This window comes from Loxodonta africana, chromosome 1 (genome assembly GCF_030014295.1).
Source record: "Loxodonta africana isolate mLoxAfr1 chromosome 1, mLoxAfr1.hap2, whole genome shotgun sequence".
Classification (NCBI taxonomy): Eukaryota; Metazoa; Chordata; class Mammalia; order Proboscidea; family Elephantidae; genus Loxodonta; species Loxodonta africana.
The window spans coordinates 119,173,312-119,200,942 of NC_087342.1; the positions used below are offsets into that span (position 1 = coordinate 119,173,312).

The 27,631-nt window shown below is 36.6% G+C and overlaps 1 protein-coding gene across 1 annotated transcript in view; it reads left to right on the forward strand.

The window, feature by feature from the left end:
- The window catches only part of GFRAL (GDNF family receptor alpha like), a 68,314-nt gene that overhangs the window by 11,620 nt on the left and 29,063 nt on the right, over positions 1 to 27,631 (forward strand). Inside the window, 3 exon segments of the mRNA XM_003404130.2 lie at positions 6,115 to 6,156; positions 7,001 to 7,331; positions 15,568 to 15,818. Coding sequence (XP_003404178.1) covers positions 6,115 to 6,156; positions 7,001 to 7,331; positions 15,568 to 15,818 — 624 coding nt within the window.

A 27,631-nucleotide genomic window follows, 5' to 3' on the forward strand; every position in this document is an offset into this window, starting at 1 on the left:
CATTCTAAGACCACAATGTGGTCTTAATTTGCACTTACCTAATGATTAATAGGAGCCCTGGTGGTACAGTGGTTAAGAGCTCGACTGCTAACCCTAACCAAAAGGTCGGCAGTTCTAATCCACCAGCCACTCCTTGGAAAACCTATGGAGAAGTTCTACTCAGTCCTATATGGTTGCTGTGAACCATAGCAAAGGGCTTGGTTTTTCATTTTTTTTCTTTAATATAAGCATCCCTGATGATACAGTGGTTAAAGTGCTCAGCTGCTGACCTTTAAGGTTGGTGGTTCAAGCCCATCAGCAGCTCAGTTTTAATAAATATTTACAGGCTTGGAAACTCTATGGGGTAGTTTTACTCTGTCCTATAAGGTTGTTAGGGGTTGGAATTGATTCCATGGCAATGGGTTAATGATTAATAATGTCAAATATCTTTTCATGTGCTTATTTGCCTTGCATATATATTTTCTCTGGTAAAGTATCTCTTTAAAACTTTTGCTTATTTTTAAAGTTGAGTTTTGTTTTCTTATTGAAATTTTAAGAGTTTCTAGAAATTGAATAGCGTTTTAATCAAAATATGTTTTCTAAATAGTATTCCCCAGTCTGCATTTCATTATGTATAACCAACACTTACAAAGATTTTCTCATATGCTCTAGACATTATGTAGTTTAAGCTTTTATATTAGGTCTATGATTTATCTTGAGTTAAATTTTTATATATGGTATAAGATATAGGTCAGGTTCCCTTTTTTTACCCAATATGAATATTAAGTTTCTCTAGTACCATTTGCTGAAAAGACTACCATTTCACCTTTTTTTTTGAAAATCAATTGGCCATATATTTGTGGATCAATTTCTAGATTATGTCTTCTGTTCCATTAATCTATATGTCTTTCATTTGCCCACTACACAGTCCTAGTCTTCAAATGGAAATCTTCAAATGAAGTACTGTGATGCCTCTTTGTTCTTGTTTAAAAATTGCTTCAACTCTTCTAGTTTTCCTTTTCACATCAATTTGAATCAGCTTGTCAATTTCCATCAAAATTCTGCTGGCTTTTTGGTTTGGCTTACATTGAAACTATAGATCAGTTTAGAGAGTCTTGACATCTTTACTTATTCTTTGCATCAATCTATTTAGGGATTCTTTGATCTCTTTCATCAACATTTTTTAGTTTTTAGTATACAGTTCTTGCACACTTTTTGTTAGATTTAGACATATATACTTCATTTTTTTGGTACTGCTGTAAATAAGAATTTAGTTTACACTTCTTTGTATTATGTTTGCATCTAACATTCCCTCATAGTCACCCCTCTCCATCTCTCTCTGTCTCTCTCTCTTATCTTCATTATTTCTTTTGTTTTATTTGACTGGGCCTCATGTTACTCTTCTTTTCCTAAACTCTTAAGATAAAACCTTAAGTCATTGATTTGAAACTTTTCTTCTTTTCTCATATACACATTTAATAGCATAAACCTCCTTCTAAGTATTGTTTTAACTGCATCCACACATTTGATATGTTATGTTTTCATTTGTATTCAGTTCAAAATATTTTATTGTTTAGCCTGTAACTTCCTCTTTGGCTCATGGTTTGTTTGGAAGGTTTTTGTTTAATTCTTAAATATTTGGGGATTTCCCAAATATCTTCATTATTGATTTCTAGTTTAATCACATTATCATACAAAACATACTTGTGTAGTCTTAATTCTTTAAAATTATGAGTATTAAAACGATCAGTTGCCAAATATCAAATGTACAATATTAAGTGCCAGAAAACATGTACACATAAGAGCACTTGAAGTCACAGAGCAAGAGACAATAGTGATTTGGAGGCTTCTTGGAAGAAATGACAAACGAGCCTTTTAGGGTGAGTTGGGGCTCATTAGGGAGCCCAGACAGGGCACATTGAGGAAGCTACAAATCCTTTGTTAGGCTAGATTGTAGAATGCTTATAGAGGAGAATTAGGAGATGATGCTGGAAAGAAACCAGATGTTTATAAAAAAAGGAGAAGAGCTGAACTTGCATATCTTGCTAAAGAGATTAGGCTTTAAACTGTTGTTATGAGAATCTATTAGTGGATTTAAAATGGAGGGACGCAGAATCAGCTTTTCAAAAGATATCACTGACACTAGTATAGAGAATGGAATGGAGGAGAGATAAAGATGCAGACCAGGGATATCAGTTAAAAACCAATCAAAATAATTTGGGAGAGAGATGATACATGCCTAAACTAACACACCGGTGATGAGGGCTATAAGAATAAGGCAATTTAAGATATATTTATAAATTATATTCAATAGGAATTGCTAACCAGTTGGATTTGAGGAGTATGAAATATGTTAAGCATGATACTCAAGTTGCTGGCTTGGAACAAAGGCACTGTTGTATACTGAGACAGGAAATAAAGAAGACAGTACTGGGCACAAAAATGAAGAGGTGTATTTTTGAAACATTGCATCTGGGACACTCTCCAGAACATAACACCCGTGTTCATTATCTTTTAGTGATATATTGCCGTCATCATTTACTTTTATCTTTTATTACATTTTGATGCTGGTAGCAATCATTATTATCTTAAAGTATTAATAAGATAATTCATTGTTTCTCTTGTGTAAAAGCTTTCTGAATTTCCGTTTTCTCCTGGAAAATATATCTAAAGCTTTTTCAACCTTTTTTCATTATTTCCATGTAAGAAACCTTAAAAAAAAGCTTTTTCCTAATTCCTCTACCCCCACGACATTTTAATACCACAGACACACTATATACCTGTTTAGGTACTATCTTTATCTGTATCTATCTATCTGTCTCTCTCTCTCTATGTCTTACATATTAAAAAAATTAGACTTTTTTTCCCCATCCAGTACCAATTTTTACTGCTTTGGTTGTTATATCACCCTCATTGAGTATATATGCTCTACTAGGTAGCTCCAATAATCTCCTAATTATATAAACTTTAAAGAAAGGAGGTAAGAAAAACAATTTCATTATAGGACTCTGGACAAGCTTTCAGAAGTACACCTACTCCTCACTTACCGGCTTTCTTGTTATCTGACATTTCCCGTATATAACAATAGTAAAAAATCTACTATTTAACTGTTTTGCACATTAATGACATACACCTGGCAGTAACAAACACCAAGCTGTGAAGTGAGAGTAATGCTGACTGTGATGGTTGTGCCAACTTGACTGGGCCATGATCCTCGGTGGTTTGACAGTTATGAAATGATGGGATTTGGCATTTATGCAATGATGTAATCATTCTCCATTCTGTGATCTATCTGATTAACTTTGTTGTCCTGTGCTGTGTTATTGTAAAATATGATTTTATACTGTATTTCGTTTATATTTTTGTATACAATAAACCAACATTTAAGACATTGAGTTTCCACTAAACCTTAAGATGTGCAATATTAAGCTTAAGTCAAGAGTCAGTCAGGAATTGTAAGATTAAGACAATTTCATTCATTTCAGATCATCTCTTGTGCATCGAGTATGATAGGCTAAGGTTAACTCTAAAACACAGTCTGGTTAGGCCTAGACTACCAAAATTTTTGCATAATGCCAATTTTCACATAAGGGCCTGGTCTTTGGAGCCTAACCATATCAATAAGTGACGAGTGGGTGTACTCTGTCACCCACACGTAAAACATCTTCTCTACATAGGAGACTCTACAAGTCAAACTCTACAATGAAACTTTCCTTGTCCCTACCATTCTTCCTTCAGTGAAAGTCACTTTTTCCTCTGGAGTATCCTACTGGTTGCACTAAACGAGCATTTTTTACATACTAGGTTTTTTTTCTTAATGTTTCATACTTATGCAAGAAAAAAAGGTAATATAAAAATTACATGATATAAAAATATTTACTTACATGCTAACTTGATATCATCATAAGAACTGTTCAGAGTTATAAACATTGTAGTACATGTGCTTAGAAACCCACACTGCTATAGCGTCTTGTACATTTCTCAATTAACAGCTCATACTGGATTCTTATATAAATCCAGGTTAGGGATGTTAGTTGATTTGTTTGTTTTTTAAGTTTCAGATGATAAAAAGATTTAAAAAAAATGGTAAAGGAACATACCCCATCTAGCTGGCATTTGGAAATATCGCTGTCTAGTTGAGGAGAAGTCTAAAATAGAGACACATATTTGGAGTCAAATGTTTATAAAAGGTAAAGAAAACATGAAGGTGGATGGGATTGCCAGGAAACAATATAAAGCAATAAATAATCATAATGCTTTATATCTCAATTTTTTAAATATCAAGATCATTTACGACAGCTCTCTTAAAAATATTTGTCGTGGTTTTTGAAAGGGAAAAGGTATTGGAATATTTGTAAAAGATATGCCTGGATAATCTTTAAAAATTTACAATTTTTTAAAAGTTTACAAGTAAATGAACTTATTTACTTTTTAGTCGCTATACTTTATTCACAGGTGTTTCAGTGCTGTCCCCAGATCTGGCTTCACAATCAAATGTCACACAATGGCTCCATCCAAAAGATATGTCAGTAATGGTTGAAAAAAAGAATGACTGTGTCATGGCTGCACATGACTGCCAGGAATCTGAACACTGTAGTCTGTTGTATGAGGATTTTAAGAAAACCTGTGGGAAAGAAACAGAACGGTGTAAGACTCTTGATGGAGTCCACCTGTGTACAGCATTAAGAGAACGTCTGAAAGAAACAGTTTTATGGAATTGCCAATGCAACGGCTCTTCAAAAGTAGACTGCATTCAAATTTGGAGAAGTTTATTTGAAGACATTTGTGTACACGATGCCCAAACAAATCAAGTCCCAGCCTTCAAGGAAGACTATGAATACGGATTCAATAAGGACATTGTGTCAGGTTGGTATTCAAATGAGTCATTTAGGAACGTTATGATCACAAATACGAGTTAACTAAAGAACATTTTATTTCCGATTTTAGCCCTGTCACTTCTGACTCTATTTCCCCTGGAAAATTCAAATAATAAATTAGTACCATAACTACATCCCAAAGGAATTGTGGAGAAAGAGGCAAAGTGTCTTAAAGTTTGAGCATAATGTTAATCTTATTCATTTATTAATTCAGCAAAAATTAATGAGACATTTACAAGGTGCTAGATTTTATGAAATAAGATACAAAAAACCACATCGTCCTTTATTCAAGGAGCTATTTTAATGGGATGTAAAAAACCAGTGATTTGATCATCATGTATGTGCAGTAGATGTGGGCAAGGAGTATGAAGAGACAACTTAGGCAGGAGCAAACTGGATCATGAAGGAATTTTTATGACATAACAAAAATTAATATCTTAACCTATTTTCTTAATTGTAATCTTATATGAATTTCTTAAATTATAGCCATTGGCAAAAATTGAGTTTTAATTTTAAAATGAAAATTTGATCATACTATCCCATCACTGTGTACATACCTCTATTAAAAAAAAAAAAAAATTTTTTTTTTTTTTTTTAGTGCTCCTCATATTTCATTTTGTTTTGTGTTTATATACCTATACTTCCTTACCAGGCTGAGGGACTCTAAATGATGATAGCTGTAGATTTGCATCTACAGCCTGAAGCTTGGTACATATAGGGATTCAACCAATGTTACTTGAATGGAAGGATCCATCTAGATGTAAATAACCATTGTGGTCACTTCCATTAATAAGATTCTCCAATTCTGTAATTATAATTCTCAAGAACTCTCGGAAGCTGAGCTAATCAGATGTAGAAGTAGTCTTTAAATTGTATTTCAATCTAATTAAGGCCTAAATGGAAGAGATTTTTGGTTTGTGTTTTTGTCTTCTTTTTTTTTTCTGGACAATATTCCTTCCGGCCTTTCTCTTCAGATAGTCTTTGTTTACTTCCGTGCAAGTTGCCAGACATTAGCATTTGTTTAAACCTTCCAGTAACTGAACGCTTTTAGGGCTGCTTAATTTGTGTGAATGATATCACAAGAGTTTATTTTTCTTAATTTGAACATCACTGCTTTTGAATGTCAAGGGTTAAATAAGTGTTAAATGAGTTCGTGCGTATTTTTGCTTGATTACTTTTTAAAAAATTTATTCCACATTCTTCTAGTAAATTCAGAAAATTGTTCAAAAGTGAAATTTTTTCTTTGTTTTCCTTCTAGATAATAAATTCAAATGGAGTCTATCTACTCTTTCTCATCATGGTAATGTTTATATATTGTAATTTTGGTCTGCATTGTAAATACTAGATAATATAACTAAAAATGTAGCTACCAGGCTTCTTAAAGATTTGCTACTACAAAATAAACTGTGTGGTTTTTTTTTTAACAATTCTAGGATAACAAAATGCAACAAAATCATAACATTTCCTCCACTGATGATGGAGCAAAAGCAGCTGTTTTGCCCACCCATCATTGATTTATGGATGCGCTGAGAAATACTTTACAATTTAAACCGAAGACTATATTTTTGGTTAGATTCCACTCGTATTTTGATCACAGAAATTAAATAGTTTTGTACCAGTTCGTTTTGCGTATGTGTGTTTGTTGTAGGGGTGAGGTGTTCACATGTACCTGTGGTCTTCAGAATGTGAATAGCTTTATATGCCAGGAAAACTATGTGCCGCCTTTAGTCAAGATTCTCCCCCAAACAGAACACACAATAGAATAAGGGTCATTTTGACTTGACCCAAAATAAGCTACATAGCTCAAATGCAATTTCTGAAGATGTATTGTTTACATTTGAGAAACCTGGACTCAGGGATGTTTTCCTACAGTGTAGCTTTGGCTCTATGCACCTCCCAACACTTCTAGATCTTAATAAATATCCAGTATGGACAAAAGATAATTCAAATAGTCCACTACTCAGGTCTCAGTAAGCTCATACTTATTCTAAAAAAGAAAAAAGAAGTCATATTTGCCAAAAATAGCACATTGTTACATCAATTGCATTTTGTTCACAGTCTTCTCACAGTATTTTGGAGATGCTGTATGTATAGCTTTATGTTTGCTTTTCCACGACCTGGGCATATCATATCATTCCTTTCAGGTTTCAAAGGGATCCGGACCTGTTTGGAAGTGGCAGAGGCATGTGTAGGGGATGCGGTCTGTAATGCACAGTTGGCCCGTTACCTTAAAGCTTGTTCAGCAAATGGAAATCTGTGTGATGTGAAACGCTGCCAAGCAGCCATAAGGTTCTTCTATCAAAATATGCCTTTTAACATTGCCCAGATGTTGGCTTTTTGTGACTGTGCTCAATCTGATATAGCTTGTCAGCAGTCCAAAGAAGCTCTTCACAGCAAGCCATGTGCAGTGAGCATAGTTCCACCCCCCACTTGCCTCAATGTAATTCACAGCTGCCGAAATGATGAATTATGCAGGTGAGTAAAAACACGCATACCTTACTTTCTTATTTCGCCACCTTATTTGTTACAGTCCAGTCCGAAAACTTGATCTCATTACATTTGTTAGCGTTCCCACCATCATCCAACATGGTGCAAATAAAGCCAGACAACTCTTATTTTTGAATCTGTGGTACATATGTCGTATCCATTTTGCAATTCAAATGCAGAACAGGTTTTTAGAACAAAGAAATTCTGTGTGTCAAGATTTAATAGCCATCAAGTAGCATTCTTGAAGTCATGTATTCGGTTCGGACTAAAGAATTGGTTAATATATCTGCTTTGTATGTCAGCTTGTTTATTTTTCTGTGTGATTATATAAAGCTATTAAACTTTACAGAATTTTAGCCAGGTGGCTTTTCAAAATAAACCTGTTCTGTAATAGGCTAGAGATGAGGTAAGAGAAGGGGGTTCAGTGCAGTCCAATTTGAGCATCCCCAAACAACAACAAAAAAAAAACAAACACATTGCCATCGAGTCGATTCCAGCTTATAGCGACCCTATAGGACAGAGTAGAGCTGCCTCCATAGAGTTTCCAAGGAGTGGCTGGTGGATTTGAACTGGTGACCTTTTGGTTAGCAGCCATAGCACTTAACCACTATGCCATCAGTGTTTCCTGAGCATCCGCAGCACATACATATGCCATGATGTCAGAAATATTCCCATTCTCATCTTCTCAACCTCAAGCCTTTGATTTTCTAAGGAAAGCCATGTTAGTCATTTATTTGTCTATTCAAAAAATATTTATCAAGCACCTACAATTACCCTCACCCCAGTAAAAAACCCAGTGCCATCGATTACCCTAGGCAGGACAAATAAATTAGTGAACAGAAGAGAAGGTAATGCCTGCCCTTGTGGGACTTATATTCTAGTAAGGTGAGACAGACAATAAAAAATAAATGCAATAAATTAGGAAAGTGTATTATAAAGTAATAAGTGCTCTGGAGAAAACAAAGAGAACAAGGGCAATTGTGAATGGGGCAGAAAGGGTTGCAGTGCAGATGGGGTGGCCTCAGTAGGGAGCATTCTATCAAAGATTTGAAGAAGATGAGGGAAAGGGCCATGTGAATACCTGAGAGAAGAGCTCCCAAGCAAAGGGATCAGCCAGTGCAAAGGTGCTGAGGATGAAATGTACTTGGCGTGTTCACAAAGCAGGGAGGGTACAGTGTGCAAGGGGAGAGCAGATGAGAGATTTCCTAGGTGAGCATAGAGAGGTCCTAGCGAACATTGTAAGGACTTGGTTTTTCACTCTGAGTAAAATGGAGAGGCCCTGGAGGATTCTGAACAGAGGCATGAATGATCTGACTCACTCATTAAAATTTTCATGCTGGCTGCTAGTTGAGACTAGATCGTACCTATGTGGGTAACCACCCATTGGGAAGCAAAATTCTAATCCAGCACTCTTGTGGCTTTTTATATTTTCTCACTGTGGTCTTCATTAACACATTTTCTTGTATGTTCAAGATAAATATATCTTCTGTGTGGTCAGAAATCCACATATAAGTGGACCCTTGTCCACCAGATGGAGGAAAGAATGAGAACACTGAATCCATTTGATGAGTCCAAACTATTTGTTGCATTGATGTCATGTTCACGGAGTTTTATTTAGCAACCAGCATTAAATCATTATTTTGGGAATCATCTTTTTTTGTTTTTTCTTTTGTAGGTAACTCTTTGCATTAACTTCTCTGCCCAGTGCCTTCTATTAGTGGCTGTTTTCCTTACTTTTTTTTTTTTAATACTTTCTTTTTGTTGTTTTTGTTGAGAACATGCACCAATTTGACAGTTTCTAAGGTACAATTCAGTGATGTTTATTATATTATTCAAGTTGTGTAACCATTTTTGCCCTCCTTTTCCAAACTGTTCCTCCCCCAGTAACATAAAATCACTGCCCCCTGTTTCCTATCTAATCTTTCAAGTTGCTTTCGTCAATTTGATCCCATACAGATAGTTTCTTAAAAGAGTGCAATGCTCAAGGCAGACATTCTTTACTAGTTAAGCGAAAAGATTGTTTGATTTATATATAGCAAAGTCGCTTAAAGATCAAACAGAACACTTGGTGTGGAGGGCTATCATGGTGAGTGGTAGCTCAGAACAAGATTTGTCACATGTGTCATGTTCCTTCAGTCACTGGGAAGTGAGCTGAAGGGCTTAATGATATCAAGTTCCCCAAGAGGCTGATTCTTGGTAAAGTGATCTTTTAGCTATCATTACTCTCTCACCCTCAGAAAAGATTAATTTTAATCTGTAAAATAGCTCCATATCTTATAAGCATGTGTCAAAAATGACAACTGCTTCCGTAAAACATGCAAGCTGTGAAGTAAAGGGTAAAGAATTGAGCAGAATGTTGAAGCACTGATAATCTCTTCAAATTAGATAGAATGTCAAGGTTCTTAAGCAAATTTTATTCAAGAATCCTGTCATGCTGATACTTATCAGTTAGTTTAAGGTTTATTAATTATTACTGTTTTATTATATTGTTATTTAATAATATTAAATTCATTCATTTTCTTAACTGCTGCTTCCATGGGCATTAATTGTGGATCCAAGTAAAATGAAATCCTTGACAATTTCAATAATTTCTCTGTTTATCACGATGTAGCTTTTTGGTCCAGTTGTGAGGATTTTTGTTTTCTTTACCTTGAGGTGTAATGCATATTGAAGGCTATTGTCTTTGATCTTCATCAGTAAGTGCTTCAAGTCCTTTTCACTTTCAGCAAGCAAGGTTGTGTCATTGCATACCCCAGGTTGTTAACGAGACTTCCTCCTCTTCTGATGCTGCTTTCTTCTTAATAAAGTCCAGGTTGTTGGATTATTTGTTCAACATGCAGATTGAGTAAACCAAAAAACAAACAAACCCGTTGCTGTCAAGTCCATTCCAACTCATAGTGACCCTATAGGACAGAGTAGAACTGCTTCATAGGGTTTCCAAGGAGCAGCTGTTGGATTTGAACTGCCAACAGTGGTAGCTCTCATTCACTAAGTACGGTGAAAGGGTATGACCCTGACGCACACCTTTCCTTATTCTAAACCATGTAGTTCTGTGTTCTGTTTAAACGACTGCCTCTTGGTTTATGTACAGATTCCACATGAGCTCAATTAATTGTTCTGGAATTCCTATTCTTCACAATGTTATCCATAATTTGTTATGATCCACACAACCTTTGTTTGCACAGCCAATAAAACAAGGCAAACATCTTTCTAGTATTCTCTGCTTTCAGCCAAGATTGATCTGACATCAGCAATGATCTCCCTTGTTCCACTTCCTCTACTGAATCCAGCTTGAGTTTCTAGCAGTTCCTTGTCGATGTACTGCTGCAACCGTTTTTGAATTATCTTCAGCAAAATTTTACCTTCGTATGATAATTTCCGCATTCTGTTGGGTCACCTTTTTTTGGAATGGGCACATATACGGATCTGCTGTAGTCAGTTGGCTGACTTCTTGGCATAGATAAGTGAGCTCTTCCAGAGTTGCATCTGTTTGTTGAAACATCTCAATAGGTATTCCATCAATTTCTGAAAGCCTTATTTTCCACCAATGGCTTCAGTGCCCCTTGGATTTCTTTGTTCAGTACCATTGGTTCTTGATCATATGCTACCTCCTAAAGGGGCCGAACACTGACCAGTTCGTTTCGCTACAGTGACTCTGTTTAATTCATCTTCTTTTAGTGCTTCCTGTATCGTTCAATAGTTTGCCCATAGAATCCTTCAAGGTTGCCACCCCAGGCTTGATTTTTTTCCTTAGTTATTTCAGCTTGAGAAATGCGGAGTGTGTTCTTCCTTTTTGGTTTTCTAACTCCAGGTCTTTGCACATTTCATTATAACACTTTACTTTGTTTTCTCAAGCCATCCTTTGAGATCCTCCGTTCAGCTCTTTTACTTCATCATTTCTCCCATTTGTTTTAGCTACTGTACATTCAGGAGCAAGTTTCCAACTCCTTTCTGACATCCATTTTGCTCTTTTCTTTCTTTCCTGTCTTTTTGCTTTCTTTATGTATGATGTCCTTGATGTCATCCCACAACTCGTCTGGTCTTTGGACATTAGTGTTTGATGTGTCAAATTTTTTCTTAAAATGATCTCTAAATTCAGGTGGGATATACTCAAGGTTGTGTTTTGGTACTTTTGGACTTGTTTTAGGTTTCTTCAGCTTCAACTTGAACTTGCATATGAGTAATTGGTGGTCTTTTCTGCAGCTGGCCCCTGGTCTTATTCTAACTGATGATACTGAGGTTCTCCATTGTCTCTTTTCCTAGATATAGTCCATTTGATTCCTGCATATTACATCTGGCGAAGTCCACATGTGTAGTTGCCATTTATGTTGTTGAAGAAAGGTATTCACAATGAAGAAGTTGTTTGTCTTGCAAAATTTTAGCTATCTCTGGCATTGGTTCTATTCCAAGGCCGTATTTTCCAACTACTGATCCTTCTTCATTGTTTCCAACTTTTGCATTCCAATCACCAGTAATTATCAATGCATCTTGATTGCATGTTTGATCAATTTCAGACTGTGGAAGTTGGTAAAAATCTTCAAATTCTTCACCTGTGTCTTTAGTAGTTAGAGCATAAATTTGAATAATAGTCATATTAACTGGCCTTCCCTGTATGCCTATAAATATTGTCCTGTCACTGACAGTGTTGTACTTCAGGATAGATCTTGAAATGTTCTTTTTGACAATGAATGCAACACTGTTCTTCTTCATTTTGTAATTCCCAGCATAGTAACCTATATGATTATCCAGTTTGAAATGGCCAATGTCAGTCCATTTCAGCTCACTATTGCCTTGGATATCAATCTTCAAGTGTTCCATTTCATTTTTGATAACTTCTAATTTTTCTAGATTTATGCTTTGTACATTCCATGTTCCAATTATTAACAGACGTTTGCAGCTATTTCTTCCCATTTTGAGTCATGCCACATCAGGAAAGGAAGGTCCTGAAAGCTTTATGCTTTTGGCATCATTAAGGTCAACTCTACTTTGAGAAGGCAGCTCTTTGCCAGTTATATTTTGAGTGTCTTCAGACCTGAGGGTCTCATCTTCCTGCTCTATATCAGACAATATTCTCTGCTATTCATAAGGTTTCACTGGCCAGTTTTTCAGAAGCAGCTCACCAGGTCCTTCTTTTTAGTCTGTCTTAGTCTGGAAGCTCCACTGAGACCTGTCCACCATGAATGAACCAGCCGGTATTTGGAATAATTGTGGCATAGCTTCCAGCATCATAGCAACACACAAGCCACCACAGTACAACAAACTGACAGACAAGTTGTGGAAAAAATCCTTACTAGTGAAATATTAGTTTTCATCTATTCTAACATGCCAATATTTTTACACATTTTACCATCCTTTAAATATCTGGAATGAGTTTTGGAGGTCAATGACAAGAAAATTTTTTGTCATAGCTAATTATTTTTAGTTTTGTGTAAAATAATGATATGCCTTTCAATGAGATATGGTAAATATGTTCAGTTTATACCAATTTTCTCATATCACAAACAAGACTATCATAAATGGAATATTTCTATCATCTGTCTATACTAACAATGAAATCTAAAAATAACCAGTCAAGACAGAAAAAGCAATTTCTGTGAAAATTTTAGGTATCTCCATGGATGGCTACCAGGATCTGTCTGATCTTAATGCCAGGGCTCTAGAAATGCCACCTCATTTTCCTGAAGTCTTTGGCACTCAGCCCTCAGAGTGTTCTATATCTGAGCTTCTCTATCAAATGAAATAGCTTAATGGCAAGAAATGGGAGCTGCTGCTACCACTCTTGTGAAGCCCGCAATGGAATCAGAAGCAAGCTCTTGCATGAACCTCACCTTGGCTCAACCCCTCCCTAGACTAACTGCTACAGAGTTGGTGGTTTTCCTCAAAAAGGTGTCCCAGGTTTAACCATCTCTCCGAAGCGCTTGGTGCAGGAACATGGTAGTCCTTCAAAAGATGCCATCTGCCAACCTTTCCCTCTGTTCTTGAATATCTTGTACTTCCTTAACCTTATAGTGTTTTAATTTTTCTGTCTCTTTTATGTAATATCTATCTTTCTTAGATTAGTACAGAGGTTAGGGACTATGTATCTTCAATTGTCTTTTGCCATGTGCTAATAGTCTTTTGATGAATATTTCATAGTGATGATAAAATTATACATTATGACTAGTCAAGGTGAAAAGATAAATCCTGTCATTTTCCCAAGCAAATTTTGCCTTAGGAAAATTTCCACTATTTATGTTAAATTATTGTTAACGTAATTTAGAGATAAAATATCTCTTAATGGAAAACCACTTCTATGAGGATGTTAAGCCCTTTATCATCTATGTTTTTGCAGAACAACCTGTCTATGGGGCAAAGCACTGAACATGGTTTTTATAACACAATTTCTGTCTTGGTTCCCAATTCCTCAATTTACTACGGGTTTTGAAAAATTTTTTTTCATTGAAAATATCAGAAAAGGTACTGCACATGCTGTTTCTCAATTGATTTTGTCTAATACAAACATTTATTGGGTGGTGAGATAATATTTTGCCAATTACAAATGTTTAGGAACTTACTAAAAAGTATATATCATATTGTCCTATGTATGAACTCAAGAAAGTAGTCAGAACACTTTATTTGCTCAGAAAAAAATTTATATATTTCAAGTGCCATGGAATATTTACAAAATTTTACTATATGTTACATCCCAAAGGAAATGTGAAAATTTCTGTGCAGAAATTATGTGGATGACATTCTCTTAAACTTTGCAATGTAACTAAAAATCAATAGGAAAAACAAAATATTCAAACTCATTTTCAAAAATTACTCTTTTGAGTACTTCATTTGTTAAACAATAAATCTATAAAAATTGAGGAATATCAAGAAAATAAGGATAATGAAAACAGTATACATCAAAACATTTCAAACCGAAGACAAAATTTCTATAATATAAAAATGTTTAAATATGTAAACATTTTAAATTCATATGATTTAGGTAACTAGTGTGCCAGGGTGTATTGCTTATTTTTTGTTTTTAATTAAATATTAGTTTACCCTTTTGACAAAATTTCACCACTTAATTTCTGAATGACATAACTTATTGAATAGATATATAATTCAACTTAAACTTAGTAATACACACATTTAAAGAAGATTAAACAGCATGTAGGTGCAAAGTTATGCTCTATCAGTCTCCTAAAAGACAGTTGATATTGTCAGTATTAAAACTTAGACAACATATTATATATAATCCTTAATAGCATTAACAGAACATATTTATTCTTCTGGCTTCAGAATTATTATGTGTTCAGGGAATTGTAGAATTTCCTTAGATGTATATCTTAATATAATTAATTTTTCTCATTGTATTAAAAACAGACTCTAAGATGACTTAAAATAGGTTAATGAAAACAATGTGGTTTATGGCTTCAAGGAGAGTAGCACCATGTGGACAAATAGACTCATGACAAATATAGTCTCAGAGAAGTTTCATGCATGTTTGATGGTGACCTATTCAAGAACGGGTAAAAAGTAACTTTGCATGATAAATACTAGGTTAGAAGATTGATATACTTGGTTCCATTTCTTCTTTGAAATTTCAAAAATAAAATTATACCTTATCCATACTTTTATGTGAAGCTATTATAAATAATGAAATTTGTACTCAGAAAAGTTATGAATCCATGGGATTCCAATGGATTATCTTGGCCAAGAAATAAAATTCTGTGTTTTGCTATAAATCAACTCTTACTGCCAGAGAAACTCCAAATTTCTTTATTCTACTTAGAATTGTTGCAGAATAGTACAGTACCTCCTACTCTGTGCAAAACTGGCTTGAAAGGCCAAGTGTCTTATCTGAAGTCCTTTGGTGTCAAACATTGGCTAAATGTAGCCACAAAACCACATTCTCCTTCAAAAAAAATTGCTAAGAAATCTCTCCAGTATTTCATATCTCAAATCATTACCCATTAAAAGGAAATCAGTAAGAAAGAAAAATTTATCCAGGGAATTCTATACTTAGCTTCCGTCTTTCATCATGAGAAGAAAATAATTCACAAGGTTCCTATATCTTTTCTTTCATGCTCCTTGTTGGGGTGTTTGAAAGAACAAACTTAGCTTTTAACTACGTACTAACATTCAGGAGGCATTTTGTTTTATATCGGTCTTTCATTAGGTGAGGCAGCACCACACATTAACATGAAATAATATTATTCAGAGGCTATTCCTCTTCTTGACTCTCTTTCAGGCGGCGTTACAGAACATTTAAGTCAAAGTGCTGGCAGCGTGTGACTAGAAAGTGCCATGAAGATGAGACCTGCATCAGCACCTTAAGCAAGCAAGACCTCATTTGCTCAGGAAATAATGACTGCAAAGCAGCTTACATTGGTACCTTTGGGACGGTCCTTCAAGTGCAGTGCACCTGTAGGTCCATCACACAAAGTGAAGAATCTTTGTGCAAGATTTTCCAGCACATGCTTCATGGGAGATCGTGCTTCAGTAAGTTCTCCAAATAAAATTGCCTTAAAACATATACATTCTTCTTGTTTTTGTCTATACAGCACAAAATTGTAATCCAGTACAGAAAATTTGTTCATAAAGACAACTTTATGTTTACTATTCCATTTTAAATTTTATTTAATAATTATGGTTTGTGCATTTGCTATTTTACTAATTTATCAGAAAGTGGTACATGCTTTTAATTTGTGTGATAGGTCACTCCTAGTTACTGCATGTTGATTTCAACATCAATAGAACAAAATGTTTATCCTATCAGATACCTGGCTGTATCAGTTATCCATTGCTGAGTAACAAATCACATCAAAACTTAGTGGCTTGAAAAAGAACTACTTGCTAATAATTCTGCACACTGGGCTCGGCTTAGCTGGGCAATTCTTTTGATGGTCTTGTCTGGGGTGATTCACATAGCTGCAGTCATCTAGTGGCTCAGATGAGGCTGGATGGTCCAAGAGAGTGTCTAGCAAGCACTGTTGGCTCGAATATCTTGGCTTTCCTCTACGTGATCTCTTCAGCAGTATAGCCTAGGCCTCCTACATGGTAGTAGCACATTCTGAGTGGCTCAGCCTCAATGTGCAAACACTTACATAGCATCTGTTTCTGTCACATTTGCTAATGTCCCATTAGACAAAGTAAGTCACATGACCAAATCCAGAGTCACTATGGGAAGGGGCTACATAAGGATGTGAATATCCAAGGTGGAATTCATCAGGGGATCATTAATGTAACCATTCCCATATGGCTGTTGCAGCTTTTGTAAAATATATTTTCCCTTGGATTTAGTTATTTCTCTGGTTGATATTTAACATGTCTGTCCATCTACCTATAATGATGGGATGGAAAAGACGTCTCTGGAAGGTATTATTTACTCTATTTAAGGGATAAGGAAACTGGGATTTGGGAATTTAATTCACTTACTCCGAGTCTCATAGCAAGAATTTGTCTGTGAGGCTTATAGAAAGAACCTAAGTGAATGATCATGTACTAAGACCTGCACATTATCCATCTTCAGGGTCTGTCTGTGCAACCACTTGTGACCCCAAGACACTCCAAAGCCCCCAGGCCTCTAATGGTAAACCCCTAACCTACAGGCACCATTCCCAGGAGGAAATAATGGCTGTTTACACTTTCATTGCAAACTCAATCTTTATATTTATGGAAAGCATTCTACAGATACATGATTCTATTTTTCTTTACAGATACGTAGGAGAGACACATTAGCCAGTGTGATCAAAACCGTGATTTTTTTGTGTGTGTGTAATAGGTAATACACATATAACTTGGAGTGTATGGTTTTGATTATAACAGAGCTTTCTATGGAAATGTTTTTATAATTTCTATAATTAGCACTACAAACATATTTCATGTGAAATCATGATACGAAGAGGAGAATTTTAACATTATACATGTAGAGTGTTATTTTTCTAAACAATCTTCCTCACTGATTAACATTAAGGGGTTAGTTATGCTGAAAAAAAGTACTAATAATGAATGACATATTATGACATATTACATTACAGTAGGAAATACCAAATGACAAAATAACCAATAGCAGTGCATACTGTTACTTAACAATGGTTGGTTACAAGTGATTTCTAGATACAGTAAATGGCAAGCCAGAAGAAAAAAAAAATACATCCTACAGATTACTGATAACTCAATTTCCTAAACATTCTAATTCTTGTTCCAAGCCTGGTACTATGACTTGTACTGAGCAAAAAATATCCATGGAGAGACAGTAGAATGAACATTTAAAAATCCACAGGTACTGAAGTACTACATGAATGTTGTAGAAAAATTAAAGTTTAAATAATTTCACTTTTCGTCATGCATATAGTGAGACTAAACTTTATGAGGTTTTCCCTTTGATCATTACCGACTAAAATTAGGAATTTCAAGTGACAGGATCGTAGAATTAAAGGCACCTCAAAGGCCTTCAGCATTCTAAGTATTTGAATTAATACAAAATGTTTCAAACAAAAACAAAAAGCAAACCTTTAGGCTTGGCTAGTTCTAACCAGCCCTCACCCCCTGCCCCAATTGGAAGAAGCACAAGGACAACTTTGAATGAACAATCTCTCTAACCGGTGTCCCCTGACTGCTACCGTCAGCCCGGCACTTACACTGCTGATGCATGTTTCCAAAGCCCTTTAGCTTCTGCTTCCGTTACTTGAAAGCAGCAGAACTGAGAACTGAGAGGACAGTTAGGGAGGATTTTTTTCAGTTTGTCATGTTTGTTTAGATTAGAAGCATAGTTTTTCACACTCATTTGATCTCAGGCCACAGTAAGCAATACATTTTACGTTAACATTTATGTGCAATATTGTTGGTGGTGGTGGTTGCCATTGAGCTGATTCTGACCCACAGCAGCCCTATCTGTGCAGAGTAGAACTGCTCCATAGGGTTTTCAAGGCTGTAACCTTACGGAAGCAGATTACTAGGCCTGCCTTCCGAGGTGCCTCTGGTTGGGTTCAAATAGCCAACCTTTTGGCTAGTGTTGGCCTGCTTAACCACTCGTGCCACCCAGGACTCATAGGTGCAATGTTATTATTATTATTATCCCATTTATTTATTTTATTCAATGCTGAATACTACCCACTATTAGATATCATGACTCACTAATGGGTTTCTCTCCAAAGTTTCAAAAACACTTGCTTATAGCAAAAATTCTTCTAGAAATAATCCTGGGTACATTGATGTATCCCAATCAGAGTCTTATAACAACTATAAATAATTATAGAGTAGCTAGCACTTATTGAGTGCTTTTTTTTTTGTCAAGGGTATGACAATTTCTTATTTAGTTTTAACATTTTCATTAGCTAGATACTATTTTTTTTTTTTTTTAGATACTATTATTTTTCTCAGTTTTACATATGAAGAAAAGGAAGCTAAGAGATTAAATGACTTCCCAGGTCCTACCCAAGGATGAGGTAGTCACCATCTAAACCCTGGCTGGATAACCTCATAGCTACTAGGTTCTCCTGCTTGTGAAATGGTAAAGAACATGAGCTTTTGTCTGCCCAGTGTGCTCCAAAGCCCTCCCAGTTGGAACCTCTTAGTTCTGGTCTCAGAACGAAGCTGCGAAGTGTACTAAAGAGTCCTGGTGCCTCAGTTCCTGCATGCAGGACCAGGCTTACTCAAAAGGGCATCCTGAATAAACTGTGTCTTCTGCCACCAACCTCCACTTAACTGGTAAACTCTGGACTCATAAGAGTCCGACTTTTTTCTGATATTGTGTAGGGCAAAGCAAATTTGTGGTAGTTTTTTTCTAAAGCCGATAGAGAGATGAGAGCAATGGAAGAAAGAGAAACTGGGTAACAGAAATAGAAAGAATTAAGGATCCATTAATGTGTTTCCCTCCTGAAATGGAAGGATTCAGTCCACAGAGGGGGTCCAGCTCCAGCAGACAAGAGTGTTCTATTTTTTTATCTTCCTCATAGCTGTAGTCAGCTGGTAAAAATTCTTTCAAATTTTTCCTTTACCTGTAATGCATATATGCCTTGAATGCCTTATATGCACACAAACACATCCCACATACACACAAATCTCACCATGCCACCCATCCAACATGCACACTTTTAAAGTGGCATCACACTATACATACTGCTTTACAGTTTGCTTGTTACCTTAAAAATACATGGTAGGGAGGTGGAGCCAAGATGGTGGAATAGACAGATGCTTCCGGCGAGCCCTCTTTACAACAAAGACCCGAAAAAACAAGTGAAATGAGTATATTTGTGAAAAGCTGGGAGCCCTGAGCATCAAAGGCAAGCTTAGACAATGAACTGAGGGGCAGAGGGAGGAAGAGACTGTTCAGCAGTGGAGAGGAGTTACCAGACCTGAATCGTGGGGAACCTTTAGGCACCATTCCCGGAGCAGTGGCGGCGGTGGCAGCGGGCTGTACTACCATTTGGCTGCAGTTTCCTCAGGGAGAAGCAGGCAGCCGCACAGCCCACTCATACCTCTGGAACCTGAGGAGAACAGCGCTCTTGGCAAAACCTAAGTACTTGCGTATATTTTACCGCGCCCCTCTCCACCCCCAAGCAGGCTGAATCCCTGGGCTTGAGATAGACCCTGGTGAGCACCTAGAGCCATCCTCCAGGCCTTGGGCAAGGAAAAAAATTTGCAATTGAGGGGTGAAGAGATAATTTGCTAGCTCCATTAACTGGGGGAGCTCAGGACAGAAGCGGCTCCTGTCCAGGCATAAATCATCCATGGACCTTGAGCACCTTTCCCTTCTGCATGGACCTGTGTGGGCCTATTTTGGGAGAACAGGCCCTTGTTGGCAAACTCCAACCATTTCAGCTGTGTGGTGGAGAGGTGGGTGTTTGATATTTGACATTGCTTTGCCTATTAAACAAGGTCCTCACCTACCCACATCAAGGACATAAGGACTGGTAGCTCCACTCAGGTCACCCAGCCACCCATGACAGGGGCCCAAAGATAACTGGTACCTCCCAGTCTTTACAACCAAAAACTTTGGGTGCCCGTGGTCCCTCTGTAGAACCCAACCACCAGCATGCTCTAGGGAACAGAGATGCATTTTCCTCAGAGACACTTGGCGGTTGGTTCTCAGCCCCCTGTCTTGTTCAAAGCATGACCCCCTGCTGCAATCAGATACAGGTATATATGCCAATTACCCCTGCCCCTCTAAGACTGTAGGACAGAGCCTGTACCACACACTTGATGATCAGCTACCTGGAAACCTGAGCTCAATTCATACAAGAAAACTGAATGGACTCCTAGGCTGATATACCTGATAACAGCTCTAGCCAGCTGGGGGCAGGACACCAGAGCTCCAAAGGTGAAAATAATCTAGCAAGCTCACTCAAGTAACCCATAGGGGTATACCAAAACAAAACAAAGCAAGCAGCTACGACACAGTAAGCAAGCATAAACTAATACAATAACTTATAGATGGCTCAGAGACAACAGTCAATATCAAGTCACATAAAGAAACAGACCATGATCACCTCAACAGGCTCTCAAAACAAAGAATCCAGGGATCGCCTAGAAGAAAATGGATTCCTGGAATTACCAGATGCAGAATACAAAAGTTTAATATACAGAACCCTTCAAGACATCAGGAAGGAAATGAGGCAATACGCAGAAAAAGCCAAGGAACACACAGATAAAGCAATTGAAGAAATTAGAAAGATTATTCAGGAACATAATGAAAAGTTTAATAACCTGGAAAAATCCATAGACAGACAGCAATCAGAAATGCAGAAGATTAACAATACAATTACAGAATTAGACAACTCAATAGAAAGTCAGAGGAGCAGAATTGAGCAAGTAGAAGCTAGAATTTCTGAACTCAAAGATGAATCACTTGGCACTAATATATTTGAAGAAAAATCAGATAAAAGAATTAAAAAAATGAAGAAACCTTAAGAATCATGTGGAGACTCTATCAAGAGAAATAACCTATGAGTGATTGGAGTACTAGAACAGGAAGGGATAACAGAAAATACAGAGAAAATTGCTGAAGATTTGTTGGCAGAAAACTTCCCTGAAATAGTGAAAGATGAGAAGATATCTATCCAAGTTGCTCATCAAACTCCATATAAGGTAGATGTTAAAAGAAAGTCACCAAGACATATTATAACCAAACTTGCCAAAACCAAAGATAAAGAGACAATTATAAGAGCAGTGAGGGTTAAACGAAAAGTCACCTACAAAGAAGAGCCAATAAGAATAAGCTCAGACAACTTGGCAGAAACCATGCAGGCAAGAAGACAATGGGATGACATATTTAAAAAATTAAAGGAAAAAAATTGCCTGCCAAGAATCATATATCCAGCAAAACTGTCTCTTAAATATGAAGGTTGAAATTAAGACATTTCCAGATAAACACAAGTTGAGGGAATTGATAAAAACCAAACCAAAACTACAAGAAATACTAAAGGGAGTTCTTTGGTTAGAAAATCAATAACATCAGGTATCAACCCAAGACTAGAACACTGGGCAGAGCAACCAGAAGTCAACCCAAACAGGGAAATAAAAAAAAAAAAACAAAGCAAGATTATACAAATTAAAAAAAAGCCCAAAACAGAGTAACGACGATGTTATTATATAAAAGAAGAAACATTAAAATAATAAAGAGGGACTAAGCAATGTAATCATACACCTTCCATACGGAGAGGAAGACACGGTGATACAAAGAAATAAAAATTAGTTATAAATTTAGAAAAATAGGGGTAAATAATAAGGCAACCACAAAGGAGACAAACTATCCTACTCATCAAAATAAAATACAAGGGAAAAATACAGACTCAGCAGAAACAAAATCAACAACAACAAATATGAGGAAAGGGCAATACATAAAGAAAATCTACTCAGCACATAAAATCAAGCAGGAAAAAGAAACTGTCAACAATGCACAAAAAAAGACATTAAAATGATAGCACTAAATTCATGCCTATCCATAATTACCCTGAATGTAAATGGACTAAATGCACCAAGAAAGAGACAGAGAGTGGCAGAATGGATTAAAACAAGAACCGCCTATATGCTGCCTACAACAGACACACCTCAGACTTAGAGACACAAACAAACTAAAACTCAAAGGACAGAAAAAAATACATCAAGCAAACAATAATCAAAAAAAAGCAGGAGTAGAAATATTAATTTCTGACAAAGTAGACTTTAAAGTTAATTCCATCAGAAAGGATAAGGAAGGGCACTACATAATGATTAAAGGGACAATGCACCAAGAAGATATAACCATATTAAATATTTATGCACCCAGTGACAGGGCTGCAAAATACATAAAACAAACTCTATCAGCATTGATAAGTGAGATAGACAGCTCCACAATAATAGTAGGAGACTTCAACACACCACTTTCGGTGAAGGGCAGGACATCCAGAACGAAGCTCAATAAAGACACGGAAGATTTAAATGCCACAATCAACCTACTTGACCTCGTAGACATATACAGAACACTCCACGTAACAGCAACCAACGATACTTTCTTTTCTAGAGCATATGGAACATTCTCTAGAATAGACCACATATTAGCTCATAAAGCAAGCCTTAGCAGAATCCAAAACACTGAAATATTACAAAGCATCTTCTCTGACCATAAGGCCATAAAAGTGGAAATCACTAACAGGAAAAGCAGGGGAAAGAAATCAAACATTTGGAAACTGAACAATACCTTGCTCAAAAAAGACTGGATTGTAGAAGACATTAAGGATGGAATAAAGAAATTCATAGAATCCAATGAGAATGAAAACACTTCCTACCAGAACCTTTGGGACATAACAAAAGCGGTGCTCAGAGGCCAATTTATATCAATAAATGCACACATCCAAAAAGAAGAAAGGGCCAAAATCAAAGAACTATCCCTACAACTTGAACAAATAGAAAGAGAGCAACAAAAGAAACCCATAGGCACCAGAAAGAAACAAATAATAAAAATTAGAGCAGAACTAAATGAAATAGAGAATACAAAAACAATTGAAAAAATTAACAAGACCGATAGCTGTTTTTTTGAAAAAAATCAACAAAATTGATAAATCACTGGCCAAACTGACAAAAGAAAAACAGAAGAAGAAGCAAATAACCAGAATAAGAAATGAGATGGGCGATATTACAACAGACCCAACTGAACTTAAAAGAACCATATCAGATTACTATGAAAAACTATACTAAAACAAATTTGAAAACCTAGAAGAAATGGATGAATTCCTAGAAACACGCTACATACCTAAACTAACACAGAGGTAGAACTACTAAATAGACCCATAACAAAGAAAAGATTGAAAAGGTAATCAAAAAACTCCCAACAAAAAAAAGCCCTGGTCTGGAAGGCTTCACTGCAGAGTTCTACCAAACTTTCAGAGAAGAGTGAACACCACTACTACTAAAGGTACTTCAGAGCATAGAAAAGGACAGAATACTACCAAACTCATTCTATGAAGCCACCATATCCCTGATACCAAAACCAGGTAAAGACACCACAAGAAAAGAAAATTATAGACATATACACCTCATGAATGTAGATGCAAAAATCCTCAACAAAATTCTAGCCAACAGAATTCAACAACATATCAAAAAAATAATTCACCATGACCAAGTGGGATTCATACCAGGTATGCAGGGATGGTTCAACATTAGAAAAACAATTAATGTAATCCACCACATAAATAAAACAAAAGACAAGAATCACATGATTTTATCAATTGATACAGAAAAGGCATTTGAGAAAGTTCAGCACTCATTCATGATAAAAACTCTCAGCAAAATAGGAATAGAAGGGAAAATCCTCAACATAATAAAGGGCAATTAATTACAGAAAGCCAAAAGCCAACACCACCCTAAATAGAGAGAGCCTGAAAACATTCCCACTGAGATCGGGAACCAGACAAGGATGCCCTTTATTACCACTCTTATTCAACATTGTGCCGGAAGTCCTAGCCAGAGCAATTAGGCTAGATAAAGAAATGAAGGGCATCCAGATTGGCAAGGAGGAAGTAAAGCTATCACTATTTGCAGATGACATGATCTTATACACAGAAAACCCTAAGGAATCCTCCAGAAAACTACTGAAACTAATGGAAGAGTTCAGCAGAGCATCGGGATACAAGAGAAACATACAAAAATCAGTTGGATTCCTCTACACCAACAAAAAGAACATCGAAGAGGAAATCACCAAATCAATGACCTTTACACTAGCCCCCAAGAAGATAAAATACTTAGGAATAAATCTTACCAGAGATGTAAAAGGCTTATCCAGAGAAAACTACAGTACACTTCTGCAAGAAACCAGAAGAGACTTACATAAGTGGAAGAACATACCTTGCTCATGGATAGAAAGACTTAACATTATAAAAATGTCTATTCTACCAAAAGCGATCTATACATTTAATGCAATTCCGATCCAAATCCCAAGGACATTCTTTAATGAGATGGAGAAGCAAATCAGCAACTTCATATGGAAGGGAAAGAGGCCCCAGATAAATAAGGCATTACTGAAAAAGAAGAACAAAGTGGGAGGCCTTACTTTACCTGATTTTAGAGCCTATTATACCGCCACAGTAGTCAAAACAGCCTGGTACTGGTACAACAACAGATACATGGACCAATGGAACAGTATTGAGAATTCAAACATAAATCCACCCACATATGAGCAGTTGATATTTGACAATGGCCCCCAAACAGGTAAATAGGGAAAAGACAGTCTTTTTAACAAATGGTACTGGCATAACTGGATATCCATCTGCAAAAAAATGAAACAAGACTCATGCCTCACTCCATGCACAAAAACTAACTCAAAATGGATCAAAGACCTAAATATAGAATCTAAAACGATAAAGATCATGGAAGAAAAAATAGAGACAATGTTAGAAGCCCTAATACCTGGCATAAACAGTATACAAAACATTATAAAGAACGTAGAAGAAAAACTAGATAACTGGGAGCTCCTAAAAATCAAACACCTATGCTCATCCAAAGACTTCACCAAAAGAGTAAAAAGAGTACCTACAGACTGGGAAAAAGTTTTTAGCTATGACGTTTCTGATCAGCGCCTGATCTCTAAAATCTACATGATACTGCAAAAACTCAACTGCCAAAAGACAAATAACCTAATTACAAAATGGGTAAAAGATATGAATAGACACTTCACTAAAGAAGACATTCAGGTAGCTAGCAGATATATGAGGACATGTTCACAATCATTAGCCATTAGAGAAATGCAGATCAAAACTACAATGAGATTTCATCTCACTCCAACAAGGCTGGCATTAATCCAAAAAACACAAAATAATAAATGTTGGAGAGGCTGTGGAGAGATTGAAACACTTGTACACTGCTGGTGGGAATGTAAAATGGTATAACCACTTTGGAAATCAATTTGGCGCTTCCTTAAAAAGTTAGAAATAGAACTACCATAGGATCCAGCAATCCCATTCCTTGGAATATTCCCTAGAGAAACAGATATATGCACACTCATGTTTATTGCAGCACTGTTTACAAAAAGCAAAAAGGTGGAAGCAACCAAGGTGCCCATCAACGGATGAATGGATTAATAAATTATGGTATATTCATACAATGGAATACTACGCATCAATAAAGAACAGTGAGGAATCTGTGAAACATTTCATAACATGGAGGAACCTGGAAGGCATTATGCTGAGTGAAATTAGTCAGTTGCAAAAAGACAAATATTGTATAAGACCACTATTATAAGAACTGGAGAAATAGTTTAAACTGAGAAGAAAACATTCTTTTGTGGTTACGAGAGGAGCACTCACTAATTATATAGAAGATAAGAACTACTTTAGGTGAAGGGAAAGACAGCACACAATACAGGGGAGGTCAGCACAATTGGACTAAACCAAAAGCAAAGACGTTTCCTGAATAAACTGAATGCTTCGAAGGCCAGCGTAGTAGGGGCAGGGGTCTGGGGACCATGGTTTCAGGGGACTTCTAAGTCAACTGGCATAATAAAACCTATTACGACAACATTCTGCATCCCACTTTGAAGAGTGGCTTCTGGGGCCTTAAATGCTAGCAAGCAGTCATCTAAAATGCATCAATGGGTCTCAACCCACCTGGATCAAAGGAGAATGAAGAACACTAAGGACACAAGGCGATTATGAGCCCAAGAGACAGAAAGGGCCACATGAACCAGAGACTACATCATCCTCAGACCAGAAGAACTAGATGGTGCCCGGCAACAACCGATGACTGCCCTGACAGGGAACAGAACAGAGAACCCCTGAGGGAGCAGGAGAGCAGTGTGATGCAGACTCAAATTCTCATAAGACCAGTCTTAATGGTCTGAGACTAGAAGAACGCCGGTGGTCATGGCCCCCAGACCTTCTGTGGGCCCAGGACAGGAACCATTCCTGAAGCCAACTCTTCAGACATGGATTGGACTGGACAATGGGTTGGAGAGGGATGCTGGTGAGGAGTGAGCTTCTTGGATCAGGTGGGCAGGAGACTACATTGGTATCTCCTGCCTGGAGGGGAGATAAGAGGGTGGAGGGGGTTAGAACCTGGTAAAATGGACATGAAAGAGAGAGTGGAGGGAAAGAGCGGGCTGTCTCATTAGGGGGAGAGTAATTGGGAGTAGGTAGCAAGGTGTACGTAATTTTTTGTGTGATAGACTGACTTGATTTGTGGACTTTCACTTAAAGCACAATAAAAATTATTTAAAAAAATTCATGATAGGCCTATTTTAAAGTATACCTGTATATATGATGGCTTCTTTCTTTTTAAAGTTTGCATAGTATCCTACAGTATAGCTATACCTTTATTTAACTATACTCTTATTAATGTGGACAGTGAGTGCAACTGTTTGTTATAGATATTGCTGCAATAAATGTTATTGCACATTTTTGCTGGCATTTCTGTGGAAAATATTTTCAAGAGTGGGGTTACCAGAGCACAGGGTTTTTGCATTAACAAAAAAACAAACAAAACTGGTAAAAGACATCGATTCTAAATTACGTTCTCAATGAAATAAACTCATTGTTTTAGTTAGAATTTTGTTTTGTTTTGTTTTTTTAATATGGCGCCATAGCTAAGCCCTTGGCTGCTAACTGAAAGGTCTATGGTTTGAATTCACCAGCTGCTCCAAGGGAGGAAAGACCTGCTCATGTAGATTACAGCCTCAGAAACCCTATGGGCCAGTTCTGCTTTGTCACAGGAAGTTACTATAGTCGGAATCGACTTCATGGCACACAACAACAACAGCGAGTGTCTTTTCAGTAACTTGTTAGAAATGTTATATTTCTTCTAACCTATTAATACCTTTCCCTAAAATATTCTGCCTCTTTTAG